Here is a 26125-nt window from a genome sequence, read left to right on the forward strand (position 1 = left end):
TACTAGTAGTCTGAATGTCAAGCATACCATACTCGGAATAAGAATGCTACCACTCTCATCATATACTGTATACGCTATATATTTCGCGGGGGTTTTATTTTCGCGAATTTCGCGAGTCGGGAGCTATTCGCGAAATTAACAACACACGAAAATATTACCTTCCAAAATGAATCCCTTGCCTTGATGATACAAACATTTCAGTACTAGTATACCATGTCACGGCTTACCGAACAGACCATACTGGCTAAGCTTGTTTACGCACGTCTACGTCTACTTACGAATACTGTAACGTTAGAGAGCCAATCCATTATCGCAAGGGGACCACTCGTCAGAAATCTAGCGCGATGGACTTAACCACTTCAAAAATGTTGAATTCTAACTTACTAGTTCGCAGAGTTTGGTAAGTTTTTTTCATGCAGTGTATAACTAGTAACATTCTTATTTGCTAGTAAGTTGAAAATTCACACTTTCTTTGCCACTTCATATTTTCTCTGGTCCCCCAATCGCGAATTTAACTACTCGCGAAAATGTGTGACAGCGGCAATTCGCGAAAATTTATGTACGCGAAAATTATAGCGTATAGAGTATGGGAGTGTTATTCCACTTAAATCATATGTACTACATGGTATATAAATAGCTGGCTGTAAAAGTTTTACTTTTCAAGCCAAACGTCATGCTTACCCATGACCATTATTTCCCCTAGCAACCAGCTCATCTCTTGGTCGGTCAAAACCAGCTCCATCATTACTTCCAGCAACAGGTTCCATTATGAATATGATCAAACTGAAACGTTAGGTCCCAAGATCCTCTATAAGATAGTCTTATCTAATGAGCAGCAGGGCTTGCTTTTGATGGTCACTCTTGCCACAAAGGAAGAAATACAAACGTAATATATGAGTACAAGGTAATCTTTTATTAAAGTCCATAATAACACCAGCTATTTCATGGCAACACACTATCAGCAGCCCATTGTCTTTCATACTGTAGACAGGAATAAACAGAAAGTAGAAATACAATCTATACTGGGGATACACACTTGATGATTACACTGTAATATAATTTTATGAACAGCAGATTTTTTTTCCCTCTCTGAGCTTTATTGCTCAAATTAAACACAGTGACACTGTTTGCTATTCTAAGTGAGAAGGATGTGCAATCTTGATGTCCGGTAAACGTGCGCAACGGTTCCAGTACCTTTAGACTCATCACTTGATTTAGAGGCGGGGCTAAACATGGTAGCCGCGTAAACTTCAACTCATTGCAGCAGGTCACTACGCAAGTCTATGCTATCCTTGAATGAAGCTGCTTTTATCAATAATAAATGTAATATGGGTGACTTTTATGACTGTAAAACAACAGATAAATTACTGTAGATTTTGAAGAGGAATAATGAAGACTAACTGGTTTTAATTCAACTCACAAACATTTGTACAGTAAATAAAGAGAAAACCAAACATTTCGAATTGAAGCACTACGTGGTGAGCAATCAATCTGTCAAAATAGTTGATTTTGAGAATAAACAAGACAACTATGTACAGTATACCCGGTACCAGTAACAAAACAATGATGTGTAGAAGAATATTGGATCCTTTGAATTTCATTCACTTGGGACTTTGACTACACAATTCATGGTTCATGTATCAAATTACATACTATCATGTACATTATGTACATTACAGTTTTTCATGTCCCATTAAAAAGAAACCACCAATGCAATTCATACATTGTACAAGTATTCAGAAACTTGGGTAAACTGCCTGCACTACATTGTACATTTTGTAAATAGGAGACATAATACAAATATATTTTGTATGCTTACACTCCTGTTTAGCCCTCTTTTGCACAATGGGATAGGGTTTCTCAAACATTCATGTGTGCCAATTGTCAGTAAAAATTGTAACATGTTGTAATACATTGTAGCTTTAATTCCCCCAGGGTGCCTTCCAAGACGGCTCTGCAATATTCAAACTGTAATTCAAGATCTCAGCTAGCAAATCCATAGCAATGTATCCACTGTACCATGTTTGCTCTAATCCAATACTGTAAAGGTGGATATTTTTGTGAAACTAATTTTTCGCACTCGGCCGGTTAAAAAGGGTTTAGCGTACAGTTTTTAATTCCGCGGAATCAAGACATCAACTTCTGCAACATATGGCAAGCAAAAATATTTGCGTGCTTTTATTTTTGCACTAGCTTCTGGTTGCGCAAAATGCATGAAAATTTCAACATCGCAAAAATTTCCACTTTTACAGCATATCAAATGTGCTACACTGTAGCAGTACATGAGGGAGGCACAGCAGTGTACTGGTATGCAAAGCTACAGAGTTTAATATGCTCATTACCCTTTTTTTTTTTTTTAAATAGACTCCTGAATCTTTCAAGTTTGGGCAGTATGTCAGATGCTGGTAACATTCTGGAGGAAAAATTTTGAAAATATTCAAAGACTACTCAACATTTATTGGCTAACCCTGCATACCAGACAAATCATAAACATACTTGAAAGTATAAAAAAAGTAAAAAAACAAACAAACAAAAAATCCTTGCCCCCATCAGGGAAGTACAATGTATGTAAAAATCACTTTGAACAGCGGAGTAGTGTGCCCTCTTCCAAACAAGTGAATTGCAGTTGGCCCATGAATGCAGGCCTGTGGAATGGCAACATTACATCATATCCTGTGAAATTATGATCATTTCTATGCAGTGTCTGGCTGCACACATCTACAATGTACATGGGTAATTCCATGAAGTTGGGGCAGTGTCCATGTAGCATCATGATATTTAAAAAATACATTTCAGCATAACTCAATACTAATTATGCTATACATTTATTGTTCGTAGGCTTTACATTTGCATTGAGGCCACACATTTTCCTGGAAATTTTGTGCCATTCAGACTCAATTTTGATGAAGTTATAACAGTGTCATGTAGCATCGTGACATGTCAATGTACAGTACTGTAGCATCATGATATTTTAAAATTTGGTCCTCTACTCCTAAGAGACAAATTATGGCAATAAGCTTGACCAAAATTTGATGCAATATGCATTTACAAGATATGAATGAGATAGCTAAATATCTGAAATTTCCTGTACACAGTTTTAATTTTTTTTTAAAAATAACAAAATGTATCACAATGCTATTCGGTGTCCTTTTTTGTTACATTTGGTGGACACCGCGTAGCATACGAGTGACACATTGTGTAATTTTAAAATTTGTAAAAGTAAAACTGTGGAAAGGAGAATTAAGATACACTGTATTTAGCTATCTGACTAATCTAGTAATTATGCATATTATATCAAATTTTGGTCAAGCTAATTGCATTACTTTGTCTTTTAGGACCAGATTTTAACTATCACGATGCTACATGGACACGTCACGATGCTACAGGACACTGTTACATATTGTTTTAATAACTTCATCAAAATTGAGTCTGAATGGCACAAAATTTCCAGGAAAATGTATGGTCTCAATACAAATGTAAAGCCTATAAACAATATATATATAGCATAATTAGTATTGAGTTACAGGTGTATGTTAAAATGTAACACTTTGTGCCCCAACTTCACGGAATTACCCACATACTTATACTTAGAGCTACACTGTATGCAGACCTCCCAAATGCTGACATACACTGAAAATGCTGAAAATGATGACGTACAGTATCGAAATGCCATGAAACCACAACTTTTTATATTCTGTCTGCCAAGGGGGCCACTACAGCATGAAAAACTGTAAATACTTCCTACACGACCACTGAGTTGTGTTTTAAACTTTGTGTGTCTTTGAAACATTAGACCAACTGCAGTACATTTTGTGCAAGAGTTACCATTTCCTAACTTTCTTAATCTTAATAGTAAAATGTCTGATTTTGATTACAACTTCTTTTAGTGTTTACATCAACATGTACCATCATTTTTGCCTAATTTCACTCCTGACACAGTGTCTAAAGTTCAATATCCAATTGGACCTCACAACAGAGTGTAGCAACATTATCTAGAAAAGCACTCGGACAGCACAGATCTCCGCAAAGGCAGCAACTCATCAATTCCACCCTTACACGCAAGCAATTTCCTCAAATAGAAGCATTGTTTATAAAGAAATGTCATTGCATGGCGCATGCCCGAGCAAAGTGCACGCTTTACAAATGTAAATGTGCATATAAACCAGTCCTCAAGTACACACAGCTTGAACCCCTTCAGTTTGTTGACCTTATACATGCCAAATAGTTGAAAAATCCTTTAAAAATTCATAGAAATACCCGTATCACTACCAAAATTGAGTGAGGTGTTCCTTGTGTCAATATTGACTATTCATGCAAGTTTCACGTTAATCCATACACAACTTTTTGAGTTATTTTGCAAACAGACAAACAAATGCCGATGATCACTTTGAAGGCATAACTTTACCATTTGCAGATGAAACAAAAACCCAGCATTAGAGCCTTTTTCTTAAATGTGAGTTAGGGATACAAACAACCAATGTAAAATGTCAATCGCTAAAATCAGTATCAAGTGATGTTTTTTCGTTGTTTTTGTTCCTTGATGTATATTTGATGGAAATTGCATGCGTACTATTTATTGTTTGTAAGGGACTCGGCCTCAATAGGCTTCATACGGCCTTTACTGATCCCTCAATTTAAGTGCTATGTTTGTTTGTAGAAACTTCTATATTTTTCTCTTTTGTTTTATTGTGAACGTGATGTTTTCTTTTTAGCATGTGAAATAAATTTGAATTTTAATTTAAATTTGAAGTATCGTTGAATTGTGAACAATAGTTACATGACTGCCAACTCTCACTCATTGAGAGTGAGACTCACTCATTTTGGTCCTTTCTCACTCTAAAACTTTACTTCATTTGCATGCATATGATCTTACTCATTTTGACTCCTAAATTATAGCATTGGCCTATGATGGGAGTCTCACTCTCAACTAGTTTCCAATATTGGCAGCCCTGAATTTATTATGGAATATTTCCAGACTAAAATCTTCTGCAGTTATGATTTATTGAGAAAAATACACATACATTATATCTCCATATATTTTAGGCTTTATTGTGAAAATTTTATGATACAATGTTTTGTGGTATATAACAGACCTACACACGTCTATAGGACCTATGCATTAAATGTCATAGGCCCTAGATCTATTTTGAAATTTTTCAAAATCACTGTTCCCAAAGGTAAACAGGACCTTTAGTTCAACCTCCTTCCTTGGCGAGGTAAAAAGTTTAGCAACGTGAACATGCATCATGGCGAGGTGTGGAGTGTCCTCCATCCCACAGGAATAGTGCCGGTAAATGAAAAGTAAGTCATTGACAGTACTAACAGTTGTTGTGTTAAATAAACTGTGTAGCTGCCAGCTAGACTCCCCCCCCCCCCCCCCCCCCCCCCCCCCTCCAAAAAATAAGACCTTCTATAATAATAGGCCTAATTAATATACATTGTAGATCTATATAAAATAAATAAATGTTTACCTTAAGCTTCTTTTTCTATCGATTGTTGTAGGGACTGCCTTGATGACTTTTGCTCTCTTTTCCATAGCCTCCTCTGAGTAATCATCTTTGTACTTGTTCATTTCGTATTCCACGGCAGCGTCTATGTGCCCATGGTGCATGCTTCCTCTCGAAACGGGACGGGCCCGCGACAGCGGTCTGCCGTGGCCAGACATGACGGGGTCAGCCTCTGTAATCACGGGTGCAGGGCCGCCGTTGTTCTGAAAGTTTCCAAACTCCTCACCAACTCCGTCTATCGCAACTTTTGATGCTGTTGCTGGAGTTGTGCCGAATTCCTTCGTAGCATCTGGTCCATATAGATCTTGTGCACTCGGGGTCACTTCATTGAGTTCGTGCTCACCTGAAAAGAGGTGGAAAGGGCAATTTCTTGTTACATTTCTCGAGACTTGATATGTGTACTCCCGTTGTCACGGTGGAACACACAGACACACGTTCGTACCTGTACACACGTAAACCGAACGGCATTGATCAGGCAGGCACATCGTCACACAATTTTACAAGTCGGTACATTGTACCCTGCTTCACGAAGGTCCAAGCACAGGGTTCCGATCCGATATTGGAACTCACGGACTACTACTAGTAGTAGGCCTAGTGTGTATTCGCTCAATGAATGGGAGGCTGTCGAGGCGCTACTCAGTATCTATCGATCGAAGATGTTCCCTTTGTTTTAACGTGGAAGCACGGAATCTTCGCTTTCGCCGCTGCTTCCTGACACATTAGAATAACTTAGGAGATAAGATTACGTAATCAAATTAAATATCCCAAAATTTCATTATTAATCTACTAATCTTGTTGAATGACGTTGTTGTGGGATGTCGGTAAACATAAAGGCCATCAGGTTCGTCTGAATCGTATTAGTGATGTTGTTGTTTCCTTTTACGATGTATTTTGCTAAGGTTTACAATTCAGCAATTAAAATGAGCCTCTGCTTATTATAGGGCCTACTTTCCCCCCACTCCGTGAAAAGCAAAATAAAGTCACCATCATCATCATCATCATCATCATCATCATCATCATCATCATCTTAATGATAATGATGATGATAATAATAATGATAATGATAATAATAACATTCTAAAAGATAATACGGTAATATAGTAATAACAGGGCTATTTCCAATGTCCCCCACCCCTCAGTTGGAATGCTCAAAGGTCACAGAAATTCCTAACACTGCATACAGAGAAAGAAAGAAATAGAGGAATGAGTGAAAATTGAAATTATTGAGTTTGTATGCTGAATGAAATAGGTGTGTTTTCACTACTGTGACGACGTTTGTTGAAAAAAAAAAAAGACTGCCTCTGAGTCTAACTGCACGATTAAAGGCACTGTAACATTTGGGAGCAATGATTTAAAAATGTTCTAGCTATCACATTGATGAATATGAGTATTGTGTAGGTCAGTTGTATCACAAAACAGCCTGCCATATTTAAAAAAAAGTCGCAACAAAACCTAAAATAAAAGGAGATATCACTATATATTTTCTCAATAAACCGTATAACTGCAGATGGTTTATAACAATCAATTTTTATCATATTGTTCATATATCTAACAATATTTACGTTGAATATATTGTTAACATTGTCATATTCTTTGTTTCTATCCCTAACTCACATTTGAGAAATATTTTGAAGCACTATATAAGCTGGATTTTCTTTTCATCTCCAAATGAAAAACAATGCCTTTAAAATCAATATCATTCTTAGGTCGTTTGCCAGTATAGCTGATACTAATTGATTTTGAAGAGAAAAACAAATGGATTCAATTTCTCAACGCTATATAAGCCTATTTCTAAAAGTATTGACTTTTTTTTTTCAGGTGCATTGTCTTTCCTAGATAAAACGTTATCCATAATCGCTGTAAAGTTGTCTCCTCCTTTCACAAATGATTTCTTCACGTTGGGGGATTCAGAATAGCCTATAGATCCGGTGGGTCCAGGCAGGGTTACATCTTTCCAAAATCATATTTTTTAGTGAATCGTTGAATTGGAAGATCAATGGATCTAATTGTTTCAAAGGAATAAAGATAGATGACTGTATATTACGAAATCAATAAATACGCGAGCATTATACGTCGCAGGCACTTAACGGTATATGGGGGAAATATTATACCTGGCGCAATTGATATTATTGATTGATGTAGGCGAACATGACTGTATAAAGTTATTGAGATCGTCGAAAAAGAGACAAAGATACTGGAAACGACAATACAACAAGACGAAAAAAAAAATACAGAGGCGAACTGCTGGCTAAACGTTCTTTGGATATTGACGGTACATGTATTAAGTTTTAACTATATTTTCTTATTTTCGTGTTGTTGTTGTTGTTGTTGTTATTGTTGTTATATTCGCATATTTTACAGAAGCAGTCTGCATGAATGATGATTACCGATGTTAGGAAAACGACCAGTTTTTCATATTCAAAGCGTAAGTACATATTAAAAGCATTTTTTGAAAACTGAATTGCTTTCCAGAGTTTTTTTTTTCCGGATACAGCAACGAAAAACTTAAGCAAGCTGATTGCAGGTTCTGAAATGCATCGAGTATGGGTGGACGTATATATTGTTTGAAATCTGAGGCAAAATATGCCACCATTTTATTCCATAAAGGGTCTATTATGCCATACGTATATTTCTTTTGAAATAATCTCAAAATGTTGTCGCGTATTCATAACATAGATTTCGGTCACACACAATAGTCTAGCAGCCAGAAAGGGTCCCCGTGCACCCCCCCTAAAACAAAATTCTACGATATGTTCGAAGATCGTCAGAACCTGTATTTTCCGAATCCGGTTGTCGCCAGCGGAAAAAAAGGTTGCGCGCGCGTCTAATTTGCATATTTCTAAGATGGCCGCCGCCCGTTGCTAGGAGACGGATTATTTTTGAATAACTTTTGTTAGGAATAACAAATTACCATTAAAATGGTATCATTTTGAAGAGAATTAAATTTCCTACAAGCTGATACCCCATTTGATGGGATAAATAGATGTTGTCATGAAATATTAAGGAAGGAATTATGTTTTTTAGCATTTTTCTAAAAAGATACGGAATTTGGTTATAATGTTCTTTTCCATACATTTAATATGCATTTACAAATAACATTTGAATTTTCCTATAATTATCCCCAAAACATAGCTATTATCATGTGAAAACGGCTTTCCAATACATCAATTCCTTTAAAAGTTACACGACATTAAAGGGGATATGGTTCAATAGGTTTTACAGCAATATTGAAGAGTTACAATGTCTCCGCGCGCAATTGCGTAGGTTCTGTATGTGGGGTTTGTTGTAGATCACTGCTATCTATTGATCAAATCTCATCGAAATCGGTGAAGAAAGAAAGAAAAATTACACTTTCTATTCCTTATATGAAATAAAAATGTTTTTTTTTTTCTATTCTGTGTTACCAAACTCAATCCATTCAGCTTCCCATATGAACAGTTTCTTGTCTTTTTGGATTCCCTCCAAGAACGTGAAATTAATCACAACTTATCTGATATTAAAAAGTTAAAGAAAAAAAATTACGTGACAGTTTCCTGTTATTGTAAGATTAAAGTGAAAAAAAAAGAATCTTATGCTAAAAGCGCTAAGAAATAAAGGACTTGTTAAATGGCCTTTCAGAGTTTAAAATGAAACATGGCCATCTTATTTTTTCATAACAAAATGAAGGGAAGTATCTGTGTAGTTCATGTCGGCCCATACTGGGTTACATCATAAATTCTTCAGAAATGGTCCCCGTGCACCCCCCCCCCAAAAAAAAATCTGCGATAGGTCAAAGGTCAAAGATCAAGTGAAATACATGCTCTCCTATTCATCCAATTAAACCTAGGTCAAGGAAGGTGACCATTCAACACATTTGTGACAAACATGCCATTATAATATTTTGCCAATTTTGTGAAAATGTAATCACACATTGTCCACATGTACTATAGACCTATTAGGAGAATCATGCATTATGGCGGAGGCATACCAGTCGTCATAGCGACATTTCTAGTTTAATATTACAACGAAGATTACGACTACTATTAGCAGTTGGTAATTAAGTGGTGTACGAAGACTAACTCAAACAATACATCATTATTTGAGTGGCTATAATGTACAATTGATAAAAACCCAATAAATCTGTTTTTTCAGGTTATACAGTGCGTATCAAAAAAAGGTAATCCAACTTTGGCGGGCTACTACTTTACAATTGTCAGCTATGGAGAGCTCAATGTTTTAATTCTAATGATATCACAAACCATCGAAAGCTATGCTGCCGGCTGAAAGCAATAACAAATTTACTTCTTGTATAGTATAGAAAGAATGGCCACGCGAAAGTAACAAGATTAATGCTCGGTTACTGGGAATTTGAAAACGATAATGACATTGTTTCCATTCCTGTTGTGTCGTTGGTTGTTAGGCGTGTTTCCTTTCAAAGAGTGAAAGTAGTAATATAGTAGGTTAATAGATGTCGGCGTTAAAGCTTGTACAATATAACAATATTGGTCACAGTTTATTATTCCGAAGGTTCATTTTTTTTCCCCCAAAGGTTCGTTATTCCGGAGGTTCGTCATGATATAGATAAACGGGCCTAAATTTGTTATTGCTGAAAGCAATAACAAATTTACTTCTTGTATATCATAGAAAGAAAGGCCACACGAAAGCAACAAGATTAAATGCCCTGTTACTGGGAATTTGAAAACGATAATGACATTGTTTCCATTCAAAATTCAAAATGGTCACCTTCCTTGACCTAGGTCTAATTGGATGAATAGGAGAGCATGTATTTGGGGATTTAAATAGGATTTTAACTTGACTTTGGCCCTTTCATAAGTTTATGCATTAAGTAATTTTCAAGGTATGGAGAAAAAGTGCAATTTTTGTATTGAGTAGAAAATTGTTACCATTTTCATCTGGCCTTTGACCCTAAAATTCATAAGAGAATTACTGTCAGGCAGAACATGCATAAATATGTACTAAGTTTCAAGATACCATGAGCCACTTCCGAGACATGGAGGAAGAAGCAAGTTCAGCACTTTCTCTTGATCTTTGATCTTTGACCTTTTTGGCAAAAAAAAAAGAAATTGCCGGAGAATCTCTATTTTGGGTTATACATGCATACACCAAGTTTAAGTCCTGCTGGCATTGCATAAATATGAGGGAAATAATAACATTTTGAAGTGTTGCCCTTGACCTTTGACCCCATGAACCCCAAATTCCCTAGATAATCACTTCCAGTCAGTACATGCATAATATATACTATGTTCCATGAAGATACCTTGAACAATATACAAGATACAGAGAAAAAAAGTAACATTTTAACATTTTCACTTGACCTTTTCACATTTGACCTTAACCTTATGACCCCAAACTTTTACCAGTGAATTTTAATTGGGTAATACCTGTATACACTAAGTTTCAAGAAAATATCTTTAGGCATTGCAGAGATATGAGGGAAATAGTGAAATTTTAAGCATTTGACCTCGACCTTTTGACTTTTGACCTTGAGCATGTGCACCCAAAAGTTGATAGGCAGAATTTCACCCCCAATACACATACATGCCAAATTTCAGGTTTTTTTTTTTCTTTTTTGTTACGCTGTCCACAAAATTCATTACGGACGGAGAGAAGGACGGACGGAAGGACGGACAACCCGAAAACATAATGCCTCCGGCACCACTTCTTGGCGGAGGCATACAAAAGAATCTAGATTACATAGGTGAAGTAATCTTTGAAGATATGTAAATATTGATATGTACGGTATTGAAACTGTCGTGTTGATTATCCTTATGGTACGTTACCACTCTCGTGGAATTCACTAAGCTGGGTCCACTTTCTCGATTCGCCCGAAATCGTGGTCTTACTCGGGGACTAATCGTGCTGATCATCAGACAATCAAATCTTGATGTCAGTCAAAGACATTGTGTTGATCGTAGTAATTTCTCGAACAGTCCAATAATTCTTCTACGATCAACACGATTACCACCATAGACCTCAAGATGTGATAAGCCATGATAAGATCACCACGGTCACTCGTAGACTAAGAATCGATCTGTGGTAGATAGTATACATGTATTAGCATATCGAGACTCGCGACAATGGCAACCTAGTGAAAGTGTTTAACGTGCAATGTCAATAATCTTTTGGGTATCGATCATGCACATTTATAGTTACTCTATCTAAAAAGGACCGGCGGACGAGTAGGGCATGGATATCTGAAAACATTGGATGGTGTATCTATTTCATGCATGAGTTGTTATTCCAGCGAAACTTACATGCGCTCTATAAAGTGGATTGCACGTCAGATGCGCCTATAGCAGATACACTTCAAATCATTTTAGCAAATTTATCTAATTATAATAGATGTCTAATTTCTGTGGAAAACATGAAAATATTGTATTCGTTGTGGTTAAACATTTACACTCTGAATATGTCTAATGTTTAACACATTAGTCATACACAAACATCCTTGAACACAAACACACACAACACAAAAGTATACAAACCTGCATAAATATAAACGTGATTGATATATATATATATATATATATATATATATATATTTATTTATTTATATATTTATATATAGATATAGATATAGTATATATACATAGTTATAGTATATACATGCACACATACATACATACACGCATGCATGGTTAATGTTCCCTCAGACATTTCCCTCATGTTTTATAGATCCATGCATTAAGGTCTACTTATCCATAACATTTTTTTTCTCTCTCTCTCTCATTTTTGTATGATATTGATTATTAGTCACTCCTAACGGATTTAACAACCAAGTTTACGTTGTATTGCATTTAAATCAACCCATGTAATAAAGTTAAGTGCATGAAATCATTTTTTATTAAAAAAAAAACACAGAATTTGAAAGCGACTGGATTTGACTTGCAACTATTCGTTTTTATCAATGCCATTCCTTGGTATTTGTAATCTATCTATTAGTTTCTTGGCAATAATAAACGTATGAGCAATATGTTTAAAAACCATCAGGCGAACCACCAAAGAATGAGAACACGTATGTGCGATCTTATCTTAAAAAATAAATTGATTTCATGCTAGAGCATGGTGAGAAATATTTCGCTTGTGCGGTATACATGTAACTCTTATTTCGACATCTAAATAAAGCATTCGAGTTTGATGTTCCATGAATGCATTAATGGCAGTGGCGTATCTAGGGAAAACGGCGCCCGGGGCAAGCGCGAAAATTGCGCCCCTAATTTCTGAAAAAGACTAGTGTTCAACCCCAACCCCATCCCGGTAGAGACTTTAAGCAAAGTCCACATGATATGCTTTTCAAGCCCTTAAAAGTGGTCTTTTGAGGGTGATTTAAATGTAATGAATTTTGATAAATTTTGGCGAGCGAGCGCAGCGAGCGAGCCGAAAATTTGTGTATTTCAGCTGACAAAACATGGAATTTTTGTCATTTTTTGCTTATCAAATCGTACAATTCTAATCAAGATAGTGACTGCCTTATAGATAACGATTTATCTATGCCAACAAACTGAGTACTTTAAAAAATATTCTAAACCAGAGGGGCATTTCATGAAGCATTTTGTCCGACAACTTGTCGCACAAAATTTGCTTTCAGCCAATCAGAAGCAAGGATTTCAGTAGCTTTTAACAGTTTGTCAGACGAAATATCTGACAAATTGCTTTATGAAATGCCCCCCCCCCCCCCATGTACGCGCGAGTGAGCTGAATTTTGTATATTTACGCGTCATCATCACGTTTTGTTCTTATCTCCTTTTTAATTTTGATAAATTTTGGCGAGCGAGAGCAGCGAGCGAGCCGAAAATTTTTGTATTTCAGTTTTCAAAACATGGAACTCTTGTCATTTTTTGCTTATCAAATCTTACAATTCTAATCAAGATACAATGTATAGTGACGGCCTTATAGATAACTATTTTTACCAACAAACTGAAGACTTGAAAAAATACTCTGAATTAGTACGAGCGAGTGAGCCGAAATTTGTATATTTCCGCATCATCATCACGTTTTGTTCTTATCTCCTTTTTATTTTGATAAATTTTGGCGAGCGAGCGCAGCGAGCGAGCCGAAAATTTTTGTATTTCAGCTTACAAAACATGGAACTCTTGTCATTTTTTGCTTATCAAATCTTACAATTCTAATCAAGACACAATGTATAGTGACGGCCTTATAGATAACGATTTTTACCAACAAACTAAGGAATTGAAGAAATACTCTAAATTAGTACGAGCGAGTGAGGCGAAATTTGTATATTTCCGCGTCATCATCATCACGTTTTGTTTTTATCTCCTTTTTGTTTTGATAAATTTTGGCGAGCGAGCGCAGCGAGCGAGCCGAAAATTTTTGTATTTCAGCTTACAAAACATGGAACACTTGTCATTTTTTGCTTATCAAATCTTACAATTCTAATCAAGATATAGTGACGGCCTTATAGATAACGATTTTTACCAACAAACTGAGGGCTTGAAGAAATACTCTAAATTAGTACGAGCGAGTGAGCCGAAATTTGTATATTTCCACGTCATCATTACATTTTGTTCTTATCTTGTTTGATTTTTTTGGCGCCCCCCCCCCCCCGTATGTTCGGAACCGTTGGCGCCTTCTTTTGATCCAATCGGCGATCGCTTCAGAACGAAAGAAATTGCAGCCGCTGCTCAGTGAAACATTTTGTCTGCTAAATATAAAATGACATGTGTGAACACAATAGACATTGTCATTTTGTCGGCTTCATCATCAAATTTTTTTCTTACCTTCTTCTTCTATATAGAATTTAGAGAGCGAGCGCAGCGAACGAGCCGAAAATTGTATTTCAGCTTACATAGAATTCTTGTGTGAACACAATAAACATTGTCATTTTGTCCGAGTCATCGTTATGTTTTGTTTTTATCTTTTTTTGATTTGGTTTTCTGCCCCCCCCCCCCACCATTCTTTCCCCCCCCCCCCCCCCTCTTTCCGGTGAGTTTCTTCTTCTTCTTCTTTTCTTTTTTCTTTTTTTCTTTTTTTTTTCTTCGTTTTTTCTTTTTTTTTCTTCTTCTTCGTTTTTTTTTGCGCCCCCAAGGAGTGGCGCCCGGGGCACGTGCCCCCCTTGCCCCCCCCCCCCCTAGATACGCCACTGATTAATGGCGTATTGAATAAATTCACGAAATTCACGACTGAGCTCATTTCCCCTGCATGAATGCCTGTGTGTGATATTGGAGGTGTGAGTATGTGTGTGAAGATGATCAGAAGAATGAGAGTTGATGAAGAGAAGTTTGATTAATATCGATATGTTGGAAACCCCTATCCAGGTAAGCCCGTTTCGGCCGTCATGAAATTACACCTCTCGTAAGGCCTTCATTCTATTTGATGAAAAAAGACGTAAACTAAAAGTGAAGCTGAGTAGATCAAAGGTGATAGCGAATAAAAAATTTAATTTGCTTTCATATTCCACAATATTTGTGACCGTGCACCTCAAAACGAACATAAAGTCGCACACACTGATTTTGCGTGAGGACTGAAAATAAGTGAAATGGGTCAACCTAGCCGAACTTGACTTTTTCATATTTTCTGAAAGAGCGGGTCTTCTTTTACATTATGCTAAAATTTGATATCATAAAACGGGCAGGAAAGTGTGTTTTTTAGCAGTTTAACTCGAACATTTTTGGTAGAATAGTGTGATTAGGTGTGTCTTTAGAATCCCCTTTTCATTTCTGAAAAACTTTGTCCACACTCTTCACTTTCTACTCTAATAACTTTTGAAAGGACAGTGCTACTGCTTTGAAAGTTGATATTGATTATAGACAGAATGTGTTAATGAGGCATATTTAATTTCAGTTTAATCTGATAATCCCTTCATTGTTGTTACTCTGGTGGTTTACTTCCTGTTTTTTGTCCCATTCATCGCACAGCCAGCACGGTTTGGTAAAGATTAAGCGCTTGAATAGACACTGTACTTTAGAGCCTCTTTTCTCAGTTCACACTTTTCCTGAGTTTGTGCTTTCTTTCCAATATTTACATAGGTTAGGAGAGTCCATTTGATTTGAGTTATACATCATTTTAAAGCTTAAAGTCTGCTCTTTCAGAATATGGTCTTAACTAAAAATTCATGTCTGGCGACTTTTTGTTTGTTTTGAGGTGCAGAGTCACATTTAATGATATTTAATCAATAATTTGGATGTAAGAAGTGATAGGGTCTCATACTTGCAATGATTATTATAGTATTACACGCGTTACGCAAGTGCGGCCGTCGACATTACCCTTAAATTTCTGTATAACCGTATTGAACCTTTTCCCTTTAATGTCGTGTAACTTTTAAAGGAATTGGTGTATCGAATAGCCGCTTTCACATAATAATACTTATTTATGGGGTTTAACTTAAAGAAAATTCCGATGTTATTTGTAGACAGAAATTAAATGTATGGAAAAAACATTACTGAAACCTGTATTTCTTGGGAAAAATGTAACAAAAAAAAATCCTTCCTTAGTATTTCATAACAACAACTATTTATTACATAAAACGGGGTACTAACTTGTAGGAAATCTAATTCTCTTTAATATGATACCATTTTTATGGTAATTTGATATTCTTAACTAAAGTTATTCAAAAATAATCCGTATCCTAGCAACGGGCGGCGGCCATCCTAGAAGTATGCAAATTAGACGCACGCGCAACCCTTTTTCCGCTGGCGACAAGCAGATTCGCAAAATACAGGTTCTGACGATCTTCGAACACATCGTAGATTTTTTTTTTTTTTTTTTTTTTGGGGGGGGGGTGCACGGGGACCATTTCTGAAGAATAGTAACCCAGTATGGGCCGACATGAACTACACAGATACTTCCCTTCATTTTGTTATGAAAAAATAAGATAGCCATGTTTCATTTTAAACTCTGAAAGGCCATTTAACAAGTTCTTTATTTCTTAGGGCTTTTAGCATAAGATTCTTCTTCTTTTTTTCACTTTAATCTTCCAATAAGAGGAAACTGTCACGTCAAATTTTTTTCATTAACTTTTTAATATCAGATAAGTTGTGATTTTGGAGGGAATGCAAAAAGACAAGAAACTGTTCATATGGGAAGCTGAATGGATGGAGTTTGTTAACACAGAATAGAAAAAAAAAGCATTTTTATTTCATATAAGGAATAGAAAGTGTAATTTTTCTTTCTTTCTTCGCCGATTTCGATGAGATTTGATCAATAGATAGCAGTGATCTACAACAAACCCCAGATACAGAACCTACGCAATTGCGCGCGGAGACATTATAACCCTTAAAATAATATTGCTGTAAAACCTATTGAACCTTATCCCCTTTAATGTCGTGTAACTTTTAAAGGAATTGGTGTATTGTCAAGCCGTTTTCACATGATAATAGCTATGATTGGGGGATAATTTTAGGAAATTTCAAATGTTATTTGTAAATGCATATTAGATGTATGGAAAAGAACATTATAACCAAATTCCGTATCTTTTTAGAAAAATGCTAAAAAACATAATTCCTTCCTTAATATTTCATGACAACAACTATTTATCCCATCAAATGGGGTATCAGCTTGTAGGAAATTTAATTCTCTTCAAAATGATACCATTTTTATGGTAATTTGTTATTCCTAACTAAAGTTATTCCAAAATAATCCGTCTCCTAGCAACGGGCGGCGGCCATTTTAGAAATACGCAAATAAGACGCGCGCGCAACCTTTTTTTCCGCTGGCGACAACCGGATTCGGAAAATACAGGTTCTGACGATCTTCGAACATATCGTAGAATTTTGTTTTAGGGGGGGTGCACGGGGACCCTTTCTGGCTGCTAGACTACAAGTAATAACAAAATATATGCAAATTATACACGACAATGCATAGGCCTCATTCAAGTCCGCCGCAGTTACTTGAACAGAGATCTTCGCTAAATTCCGCTCGCTTAAAGTAACCTGTTTCTGAAAAAAAAAGAAGGAAGGAAATCATTATCCCTATTTGTTAATACCATCGAATTATTTCAGAGAGAGAAAAAAATCATCGAATTATTTCAGAGAGAGAAAAAAAATCGTAAAGCAATAATTGATATTCCTTTTTTTTTCATTATGAGGGAACTTGTCACTGTTGGTAAATAATGACAAAAGGCTCTAGACATTGCCAGGCGTAATCCAGCGATGCAATACCTTATTGTCTCGTCTATGTATACAACAGGCCTCGAATTAACCGACGGTCACCGACGGCCATGGCCGTCGGTGCCCCTCTCGTTGGCCGCAATGCCTTTTGTTTTTTGATCAAAGTTACGGCCAAAAAAAAATGTGCCCTTTTTCTTGGGGCCGTGGTGCCCTTTTAGAATGAAAGTTATTATCTATGACGTATGATATGCCCTTTCTCAAAGTCTCTTTAATAAGCTTGAACAACTTTCCCGATCTCAAATATCATACCTTCAGTTCACTTGCGTCCCGATATATCTGATTCAAACTCAAAGTATCTTTCCGAGATGCGAGACGACATGTACGTACCTACATGTACGCCCGACCGGCTTTTACCGTCCCGACTGCCTCCGCAGTGCAGCGGCGGCGAGTATGTACTAGCTAGGCAGCGCATATTCAGATAGAGTAGTGAAGAGTGAACTCCCAAGTTCACCAAGAAAAAAAGAAAAATCCCACGATGCCAAGGTGTGCCAGAGTGGGGAATGGGGAGGGGTGGAGAGAGAGAGAGACCAATCAACAGAAGAAACCGGGCGTACTGGCGCATTCTTGGAGGTCATGAACTGTCTGTCACAGACTAATCATACACGCGCACGCAAATTCCTTTGCCTTGTGGTTTTACCAGCCAGCTGTCGGAATGTGCTTTGAAGTTTCATGGCAGCCTGGCTGGCCTGAAAGGGTGTCGAGTTTCAATCAATACCTGCTGTTGTTTTATTCCTGTTTAAAAAAAAATGTTGTTTCACTGATAGAAACGCGGAGATCGGGAATGTGTTACAGCTGTAGGGAAGAGGCTTTTGTTGTGTTTTGCACTTTGTGTGTGTGTGTGTGTTTGTTTGTTTTTCTCGGTTTGTTTTTCTTCTTTCTTTTTTCATAAACACCAAACATGCCCTTTCCAAAGTGGCCTTGGTGCCCCTCTGACTGACTTAAGTGCCCTGGCCTCTTGGAAAAAGTGCCCTTTTCTAAATGGCCGTGCCCCTCCAAAATCCTATTTCGAGGCCTGTATACAAGGAGTAATATCGTCATTGAGACTGACATCACTTAAACACACACACACACACACACACACACACATGAAAACATTAAAAAAATTTGAAATAAAAAATGTTAGTAATTACTCTTGTTTTCCCGTTTGTTTGTTTGAATGTTTCTGTCTACTAAATGTCAACTTGAACATAAATTGATTTCACTGTAGTCATGACTGCCCACGAGGCATCAAAGTTTGCAATAGATAACAACAGGTGTGAACAAGACAAGTAAACCGGTGTGTGTCGAACAACATACGACACGCTCATGCATTGTATAATTGGTCAATGGAATATCATGAAACATATAACTTTTTTGTATTTGTTTGTGTTTATAGAAATTTGAATTGCATCATCCATGAAATGTCAATTTCAGGTTGAGCAGGATATTCAATTTACTAATACCAACATCATGAGCAGTTTATTTTTTTTTATATTCTTTTCTATAGCATTAGTTGCAGTTGATGTGAGTGATAATCCACTCAGTTCAATCAAGATCACGTATACTGCTAAAATGAAAATTACCTGCATGCTCCATACATTTACACTATGATAATATTTATGTACATTTACATTTATTAGCGTAAAAGTATTCCATTTTGTGTCATGCGTGTGTACAGTATAGTTACACCGTAACGTTCTTCCCGCATATTATATTCTATAATATGAGAAAACATGCACACATTTCATCGTTGTTGTTGTATATGTAGTTGTTATTAGTAACATTGCTGACATTGTTATATCATCGTCTCAAGAATTGTCAAACACATCTCTTGAATTGATGTGAAAACTGTGGTTTTCGGGATGATTCCATGGTCTTTGGGGTGGTGTTGGTCATTATTATGGCCGTGCACTGTATTAAATGAAATAATGACAAGATTGCTTAAAAGATTCTGTATCTAGCCACTAGGTCCTATACAGAGCTACTCGCTGATTACTTAAAGACCTATTGGTGCACTGCATAATTCTATCATGACTGTTCAAGAATGACACACTGGTGAGTATACACGCTTTATATGCTTGCAACGTGAATCACATTATTCAGGAACATGGTTTAGATTTAATATACAACCGTCATTGCAATGTATATTCAGAGGGCAACATGACGTATATGGAACACTTAAATTTTAAAGTATTAAGTTAAAAACAATGAAAATCAATACAGACACGTGATGCCCATAATAAAGACTTATATCCATATAGGGATTTTACACGTCAACATGCTCACAATGACCAGAATGAATTTCAAAATCAATCAAAACTCCATACTGGGCGTTAAAAAAAAAAAGAATTGTTCTCATAATAAAACGCACGTCCTATTTTCCCGCACAGTTCATATACAGGGAGGTGGGAAGAATCCCACCTCCCTGGTTCACCCTTTTGGGTGTATTACATTCTGACAGATAAGCCATCATTTTGATAAAGGAAAACAAACGCATACGTACCAGTGAAACGCCTTTATGAGCATCGTGATTATATTTTGTAAAAGATAATTCTTCATTCGAAACATGAATGCATACATCTAATATATACGATCACTATAATTATGTATGTCGAAGAACCTACCAGCTTTATGCTTATGGGAAGGAATGTGGTACTCTGCGCCCAGCTGAGAGGTCGTCACTACGGCAGGTGCTTTCGCTCTTTCAAATTCCAAATCAAGATGAGGTAACTTTCTCGGCTTGGCCATTTCACAAAAAGCCACGCAGAGATAATCAAGGATGACGATTATCATCCATTATGACGCAATGTTCCACAGGTCCCTGATAAGGTGTATAATGTACTCTGTATCATAGGACTTCAAAATACTCGAAAATCACATCCAAAAGTTCTCCAACGATTGGTTCTCTCCTCTGAGATCCTCTTCTAATCTGTACTTCACGTTATAAGCGAAGTATTAGAGAGTGTAGACATGAAGCGCCGTGAGGACTCCATGAGATCCGGTCAATACATGCTTAGCTCAGTGCGCACCAATGTAGGCACCAATGCCCCCTTTGTTTAGCTCGACAAGGGGAGGGACTAATGATTATTGTATCACTTACGGGACATCTTAAAAAAAGCACAAGACTTCAAGCATGTAAAAAGGGGTTCAATTTCGTATCGAAAGGGGGGAGAGAACGAGAAGGGGGGTGAAAATGAACTGTTGGTGGCAATTAAGGGAGCTGAGTTATTTCATTACTTTCAGGTTGCTTGTAATCGGCAGATTGATACACTAGTTGTCTTGTAATATTGCTTATAGGGTGTGATTAAACCTCTTGTTCACGCTAATCACGAAACATAGCAATGAAGGACATATCTTTTTTTAGATCTGTTAAAATCACTTTGGCGTGCAACGTAAAGGCAAATTTGACCACTGGAAAATCGAACATCGAAAATCGACACTTTTTTGACGTGCGACGCATAACACGTTATCCCTGATCCAATTACCAAAATGCACGCTTGGTGTAAAGCGTTATGTTTGCTATATGTATAGTATTATGCTATACCGTATACTCTCGAGACTATGCGGCATTTTAGTAATTGGATCAGGAGACAGAGCGAGTGATAAAGGGAAAGACAAGAAAAGAACGAGGGGGAGAGAGGGGGATCAACTTTTTGCAACAAACTGCGACGCTGTTGCCTTGGTTGCACAGTAGGCCTAATTTCCAATGTGTAAAGTCCAAACGATGACATGGCGTCGCCGTTGCCATGGAGAGGGACCACCCATTAATGTATAGTCACATTACATGTTACATCATATAGGACAGTCGACACTCTGAAAGCCGTTCTCCACGCCGTATTGCTATTCACTGCTATTTGTCCTTAGCAGCAACATACTGCTTTTATACACCACTTTGGCGGAATTTTCACGAGAATTGTCAAAAGCAACAGTCCAGACAGTCAAGTGATACATTGATATAATAGCATGTTTGGTTGCAGTATTTTTTTGTGTGTTTTTGTTTTTGTTTCAACGTATGCATGACGAAGTGCAAAATCAAAACAAATTCGACGAATAAAACAAAAAGAACTGGAGCAAAACATTACCAACTTGCAACAAAGACCTGAGAAATTCTAAATTCGTCACTTATAAGGCGTTTTCACATCAGCCCGATAAAAATCCAAGCTCGAGATATTTTCCAATTTCCCAAGTCAGAAAATAGCGCACTATTTCGAAACATCGGGCTGGTGTGAAAACGCCTAATTAGAGTCACTAACGATGGGCATGATAAAAAAGAACTATGAATAAAGCGTTTTAGCTTCAAAGTTGGTATAGTATGTGTTTGGCATCATGACACACCTTTGCCCACTAAGGTTTCGACAGGGGTTGTTCCTTTGTTAAAATTATCCTCTTCAAGCTGTTATCTGACAGATACATTTTAAGGTTTCTTTTCCTTTCTTCGCTCGATAATACAGCATGGCGGAAAAATAGAGCCAGAATGAAAATTTTGACACTTTGTTGAGCTTATTTTTTTCCTCTCCTCTTGTCGCAGTGACGTAACAGTCTTACTTGCGACGAAACATCGATAAGTCCACCATTCACACAGTAGTAAGTCCGATTGGTATTGTTGTCCGAATCCCTCAGGTAACTGGACCGTCCTTTTTCCATTGTCATGCTGATAGCCTCGCTTAGATTGTTGTGGACACCGGAGGACAACATTATCTATATACAACCGCATCTGTTGGTGCTGTTGTCGCTCAGACCAAGGACTATCAATCACGAGGTCTTTGGTTCGAATCCCTTGAAAGCAGCGATATCGCCGCCCCTCCCCTATAGGATAGTCACGTTATCCTCATTGATCATGTTGACTAGTCCGAGAAAACTAAAGGGACTGTACAGTATACTGGGTGATGTGAGGATTCAGCTTGTAACATTTTTGCGAGATATACAGAAACCACGCTATGAAATAATAAAGAGCATATTATTCTACGGGGAATCAAAAGTTTGTTTGATGAAAATCGGGTTTGAAATGACTGAAATGTCCAAAAAACAAGAGATTTTTTTTTATTAGAATAGCTTTTTTTGGATATCTCAGCGATTTCTAGACAAATTTTCATCAAATAAACATTGAATCCTTCTTGAAATTAGATGCTCTTCCATATTTCATAAGAGGTTTCTCACTATTTCACCAAAAATGCTATAAACCTGACGTTAGGTGTCAACCAAAACTATACAATCCCTTCAACAAGTCCCATCTATGGGTGTTACTTGCTCGATGTCAGAATTGCTTTGTGAGGTAACAATAATTGTTTGTTAAAAATTGTTACATGTCACAGAGTGACGATGCAAAGCTTTGCACAATTTCAGAAATGCTTTGTGACATCATTTTGCAAATAGTAATTATTTGCAAAATGTTGCCATAGGAGTGATGTCATTTTGCAAATAGTCCTTTATGGAGTATCAAACATGCCAAAACTCTGATATAGCTGAAAATACCCATAATCGCGTGAAGCTCTTTTTCAAGCAATCATTAGACAAGAGGATACGTTTTTGATCCAAAATATAATACATTATAGCCAACGAAGCAAAATAACAAGACGCGATGACTCATCACTAATTCAAATGTGCATTTCCAACGTAAATATGAATAGATCTACGAATATAAAGGTATCTATACGTGCAATATCAATAAATAACGTACGTGTGCCGTGTATATGTGTGTATTATTATGGCAGCATCGTGACAGCATCTACAGGTGATTGATAGCAATTGGGTTCCAAAGAACTTCTGTGTACATTAATATTCTAGGCTAGGTAAAGTGAGAACTCCACAAAAAAAAAGCCTATACAGTATGATCGAGGACTGATCACTACTGATCACTAATGAGAAAATTTCCATTACTAATCTGCTAATCATTAAACTTTACTGAAGGCATGATTCGATTTTATATAGGCCCTATACATCAGTGACCCAAAAGATATATTATGCTCGTCTTCCATCGCACAGGGTGAGACAATGGAGCTGTTGGAGTCATCAGATGTATAACTTACATTCTGCATGGGGTATGTGCCTTTTGTCCAGTTAGGTGATTTAGAATAAGGTGTCCCTGAGCCGGACCCTGAGCATGGATTAATCGAATATCATGAATATTGTGTGTATGCCATGAAGCACAATGTGTCTGCGTTCGAAGGTATAGTATACGCGTAACCAAAATAGAGAAAAAAATAATGATAGTGCATTTGTGTGTGTGTGTGTGTGTGTGTGTGTGTGTGTGTGTGTTTGAGGGTTTCGAATTGGAAATGTTACTGCAAGCAACAAAACTCGATAAGAGTACGAAAATATTATAACATATCTTATGATCATTAAACACTTCACACGGGCACTTGATATGACACGACATCGTCATGACTTGTGTCATAAAAGTCCACGTTTCCACTTCATACATTGAAATTACAACTATAATTGCCTTCAAATCAGCAAATGTAATTTAATTTCACTCTACCAAAATCCACCAAGAGCAAAATAGACAGATAGATAGATAATGATAAAGCACATCAGGATATATCGCAAGCTGGAGGATACTGTGCTTCTGTCGATTTTTAATTCCCGTCTTCGGTTGACACAATACAGAATTAATGATAATCCTCATAGGCCGCTTTGGGTGTTACAAAGTGCGCAGTATAATATGTATAGCAACAACAACAGCAACGACAAAAATGTCTCCTGTTGATATCATATACAAAGATTTCATATTACAGTGGCAAATTCCATCAGTCTACTTGTGTCAGATTGAATTCAATAAGAGCGATGACCGGAATGACAATTTCTTGTGTATTTGATATCCTTTATACACAAGTTGACGGTGAAGATCGTAAAAACGTTCAGGTTGAACATTGTTTATAATGGGTTATGGTCTGTTGATGTATTAGTATTCGCTGATGGCTGCCGGGAAGATATTGCGATGGTCGAGTTTGGTGAGACGTCCTCCTGTAGGATTCCCTCCTTGGTTTAAACGCTCTCATGTCTTATTGCGTTTTGACAGAAAACTTAACAAATTTGACAGTGATGAACCAGTATCAATATATAGGTAATTTTCTTGCTCTTTTCTGTTTTGTTTGTTTATTTGTTTGTTTGTTTGGGTCTTTTGCTCTATAACAGTTACTGTTGGTATGGATTCGGGTCGCTAGGATATGACATGTATTATACGATTATATTTTAAATTGATGTTTTCAACCATACTCAAAATCTCAATTATTTCAATCAATTAACCATGTTCATAGCTCCACTGGACTGAAATGGGAATATTGTAAGTTTTTACTTTCCAACGCAATAAGAAGAAAATTATTTATCATTATCGCCATCAGAAATATAGATAGCGTATGATGATACTGTTTTTATAACTGATGTCTTCATTACCGTTGCTATAAATCATTGATATTGATTGATTTATCATTATCGTTGTCATCGACATAATTATATTGTTAGAGTTACCATCATCACATCCTACGTCATGATTGTATAATGTGCATGTGAATAATGCAGACTTTGCCAGCATGCTGAATTGCCATTCTTGAATATACGGTATACCCTGTTTGACAATGAAACATTTAAGCTTGGATGTACAACTGTATTAGGCTGTCTTATCGTGTGAACACTTCGGCGTACCGGCATATTAGGTGGACATAATCTATGTACAATTTGTGGGTTCTTAACTTTTGCCAAGTATTATTGCAATTAACTGAGAACGAGAGACTAATGATAGTGTCATTCAATAAATTTAAGATATTTGTGATTTACATTTACATTTAGTTTATTTTGTGTTATATTTACCTCTGCCATTTTATAAAGAAGGGCAGACATGATTAACTACATCATCGTGTTACATCTTACTTTGTATAACAGCATAAATTCTGATAGAGCTTTTACAGAAATGAGTGTCATGTTGTTGTTTTATTTTATATCATAAAGCCCTGTATTATCAGGAGGTTAAATGCTAAAAGACGTTTTATATTGGTTGTACTTTAAAACGCAGATAGAAAAACACGCAGACACACGCGATCTCCCTTATACTATAGGGGTTTTCCCGCCAAGGACATCACTGTAATATACAGGAAAATACACCTGCCACTATAGAAAAAATCTGTGAAGTGAAAGAACGGTAGTTTACAGGTTGCCATAACAACGACCTCTGAACAGCCCCATGTGCGACTCTCATATAATAAGGGACAAACTACTCGAGTATGATACATCGTTAATGTTAGGGCATTGCACGTTTGTTTCATTGTATTGTTTGTCACTGGAGCGTGTTGGTATAATCACTAGGTATTATGGTCCATGGTCTGATGGTAGGGAATGATGAAGTTCAATGGAGTTTTGCATGCACATGAGCCGCAGACGGTTGTGTATAATAGAATCAACCACCTGCCCTGGTACTAGATTTATTTATAGGCCTATACTTCCCTCGCGAGGATTGGTAGCACCAAAATTGCCTTGGGTGCGTCTTCCATAACATTTCTGTTCACTTTGGTTATAAACTTG

At 36.8% G+C, this 26125-nt stretch overlaps 1 protein-coding gene across 1 annotated transcript in view; it reads right to left on the reverse strand.

Annotated features, from left to right (window-relative positions):
- The window catches only part of LOC139722005 (transmembrane channel-like protein 7), a 77405-nt gene that overhangs the window by 43458 nt on the left and 7822 nt on the right, over window positions 1–26125 (reverse strand). Inside the window, exon 2 of the mRNA XM_071633332.1 lies at window positions 5472–5850. Within this exon, the coding sequence (XP_071489433.1) occupies window positions 5472–5850 (379 nt within the window). The remainder of the gene's footprint in view (window positions 1–5471; window positions 5851–26125) is intronic.

Source organism: Diadema antillarum, unplaced genomic scaffold (genome assembly GCF_040938485.1).
Source record: "Diadema antillarum isolate AM-2024a unplaced genomic scaffold, OU_Dant_1.0 scf00000154, whole genome shotgun sequence".
NCBI lineage: Eukaryota > Metazoa > Echinodermata > Echinoidea > Diadematoida > Diadematidae > Diadema > Diadema antillarum.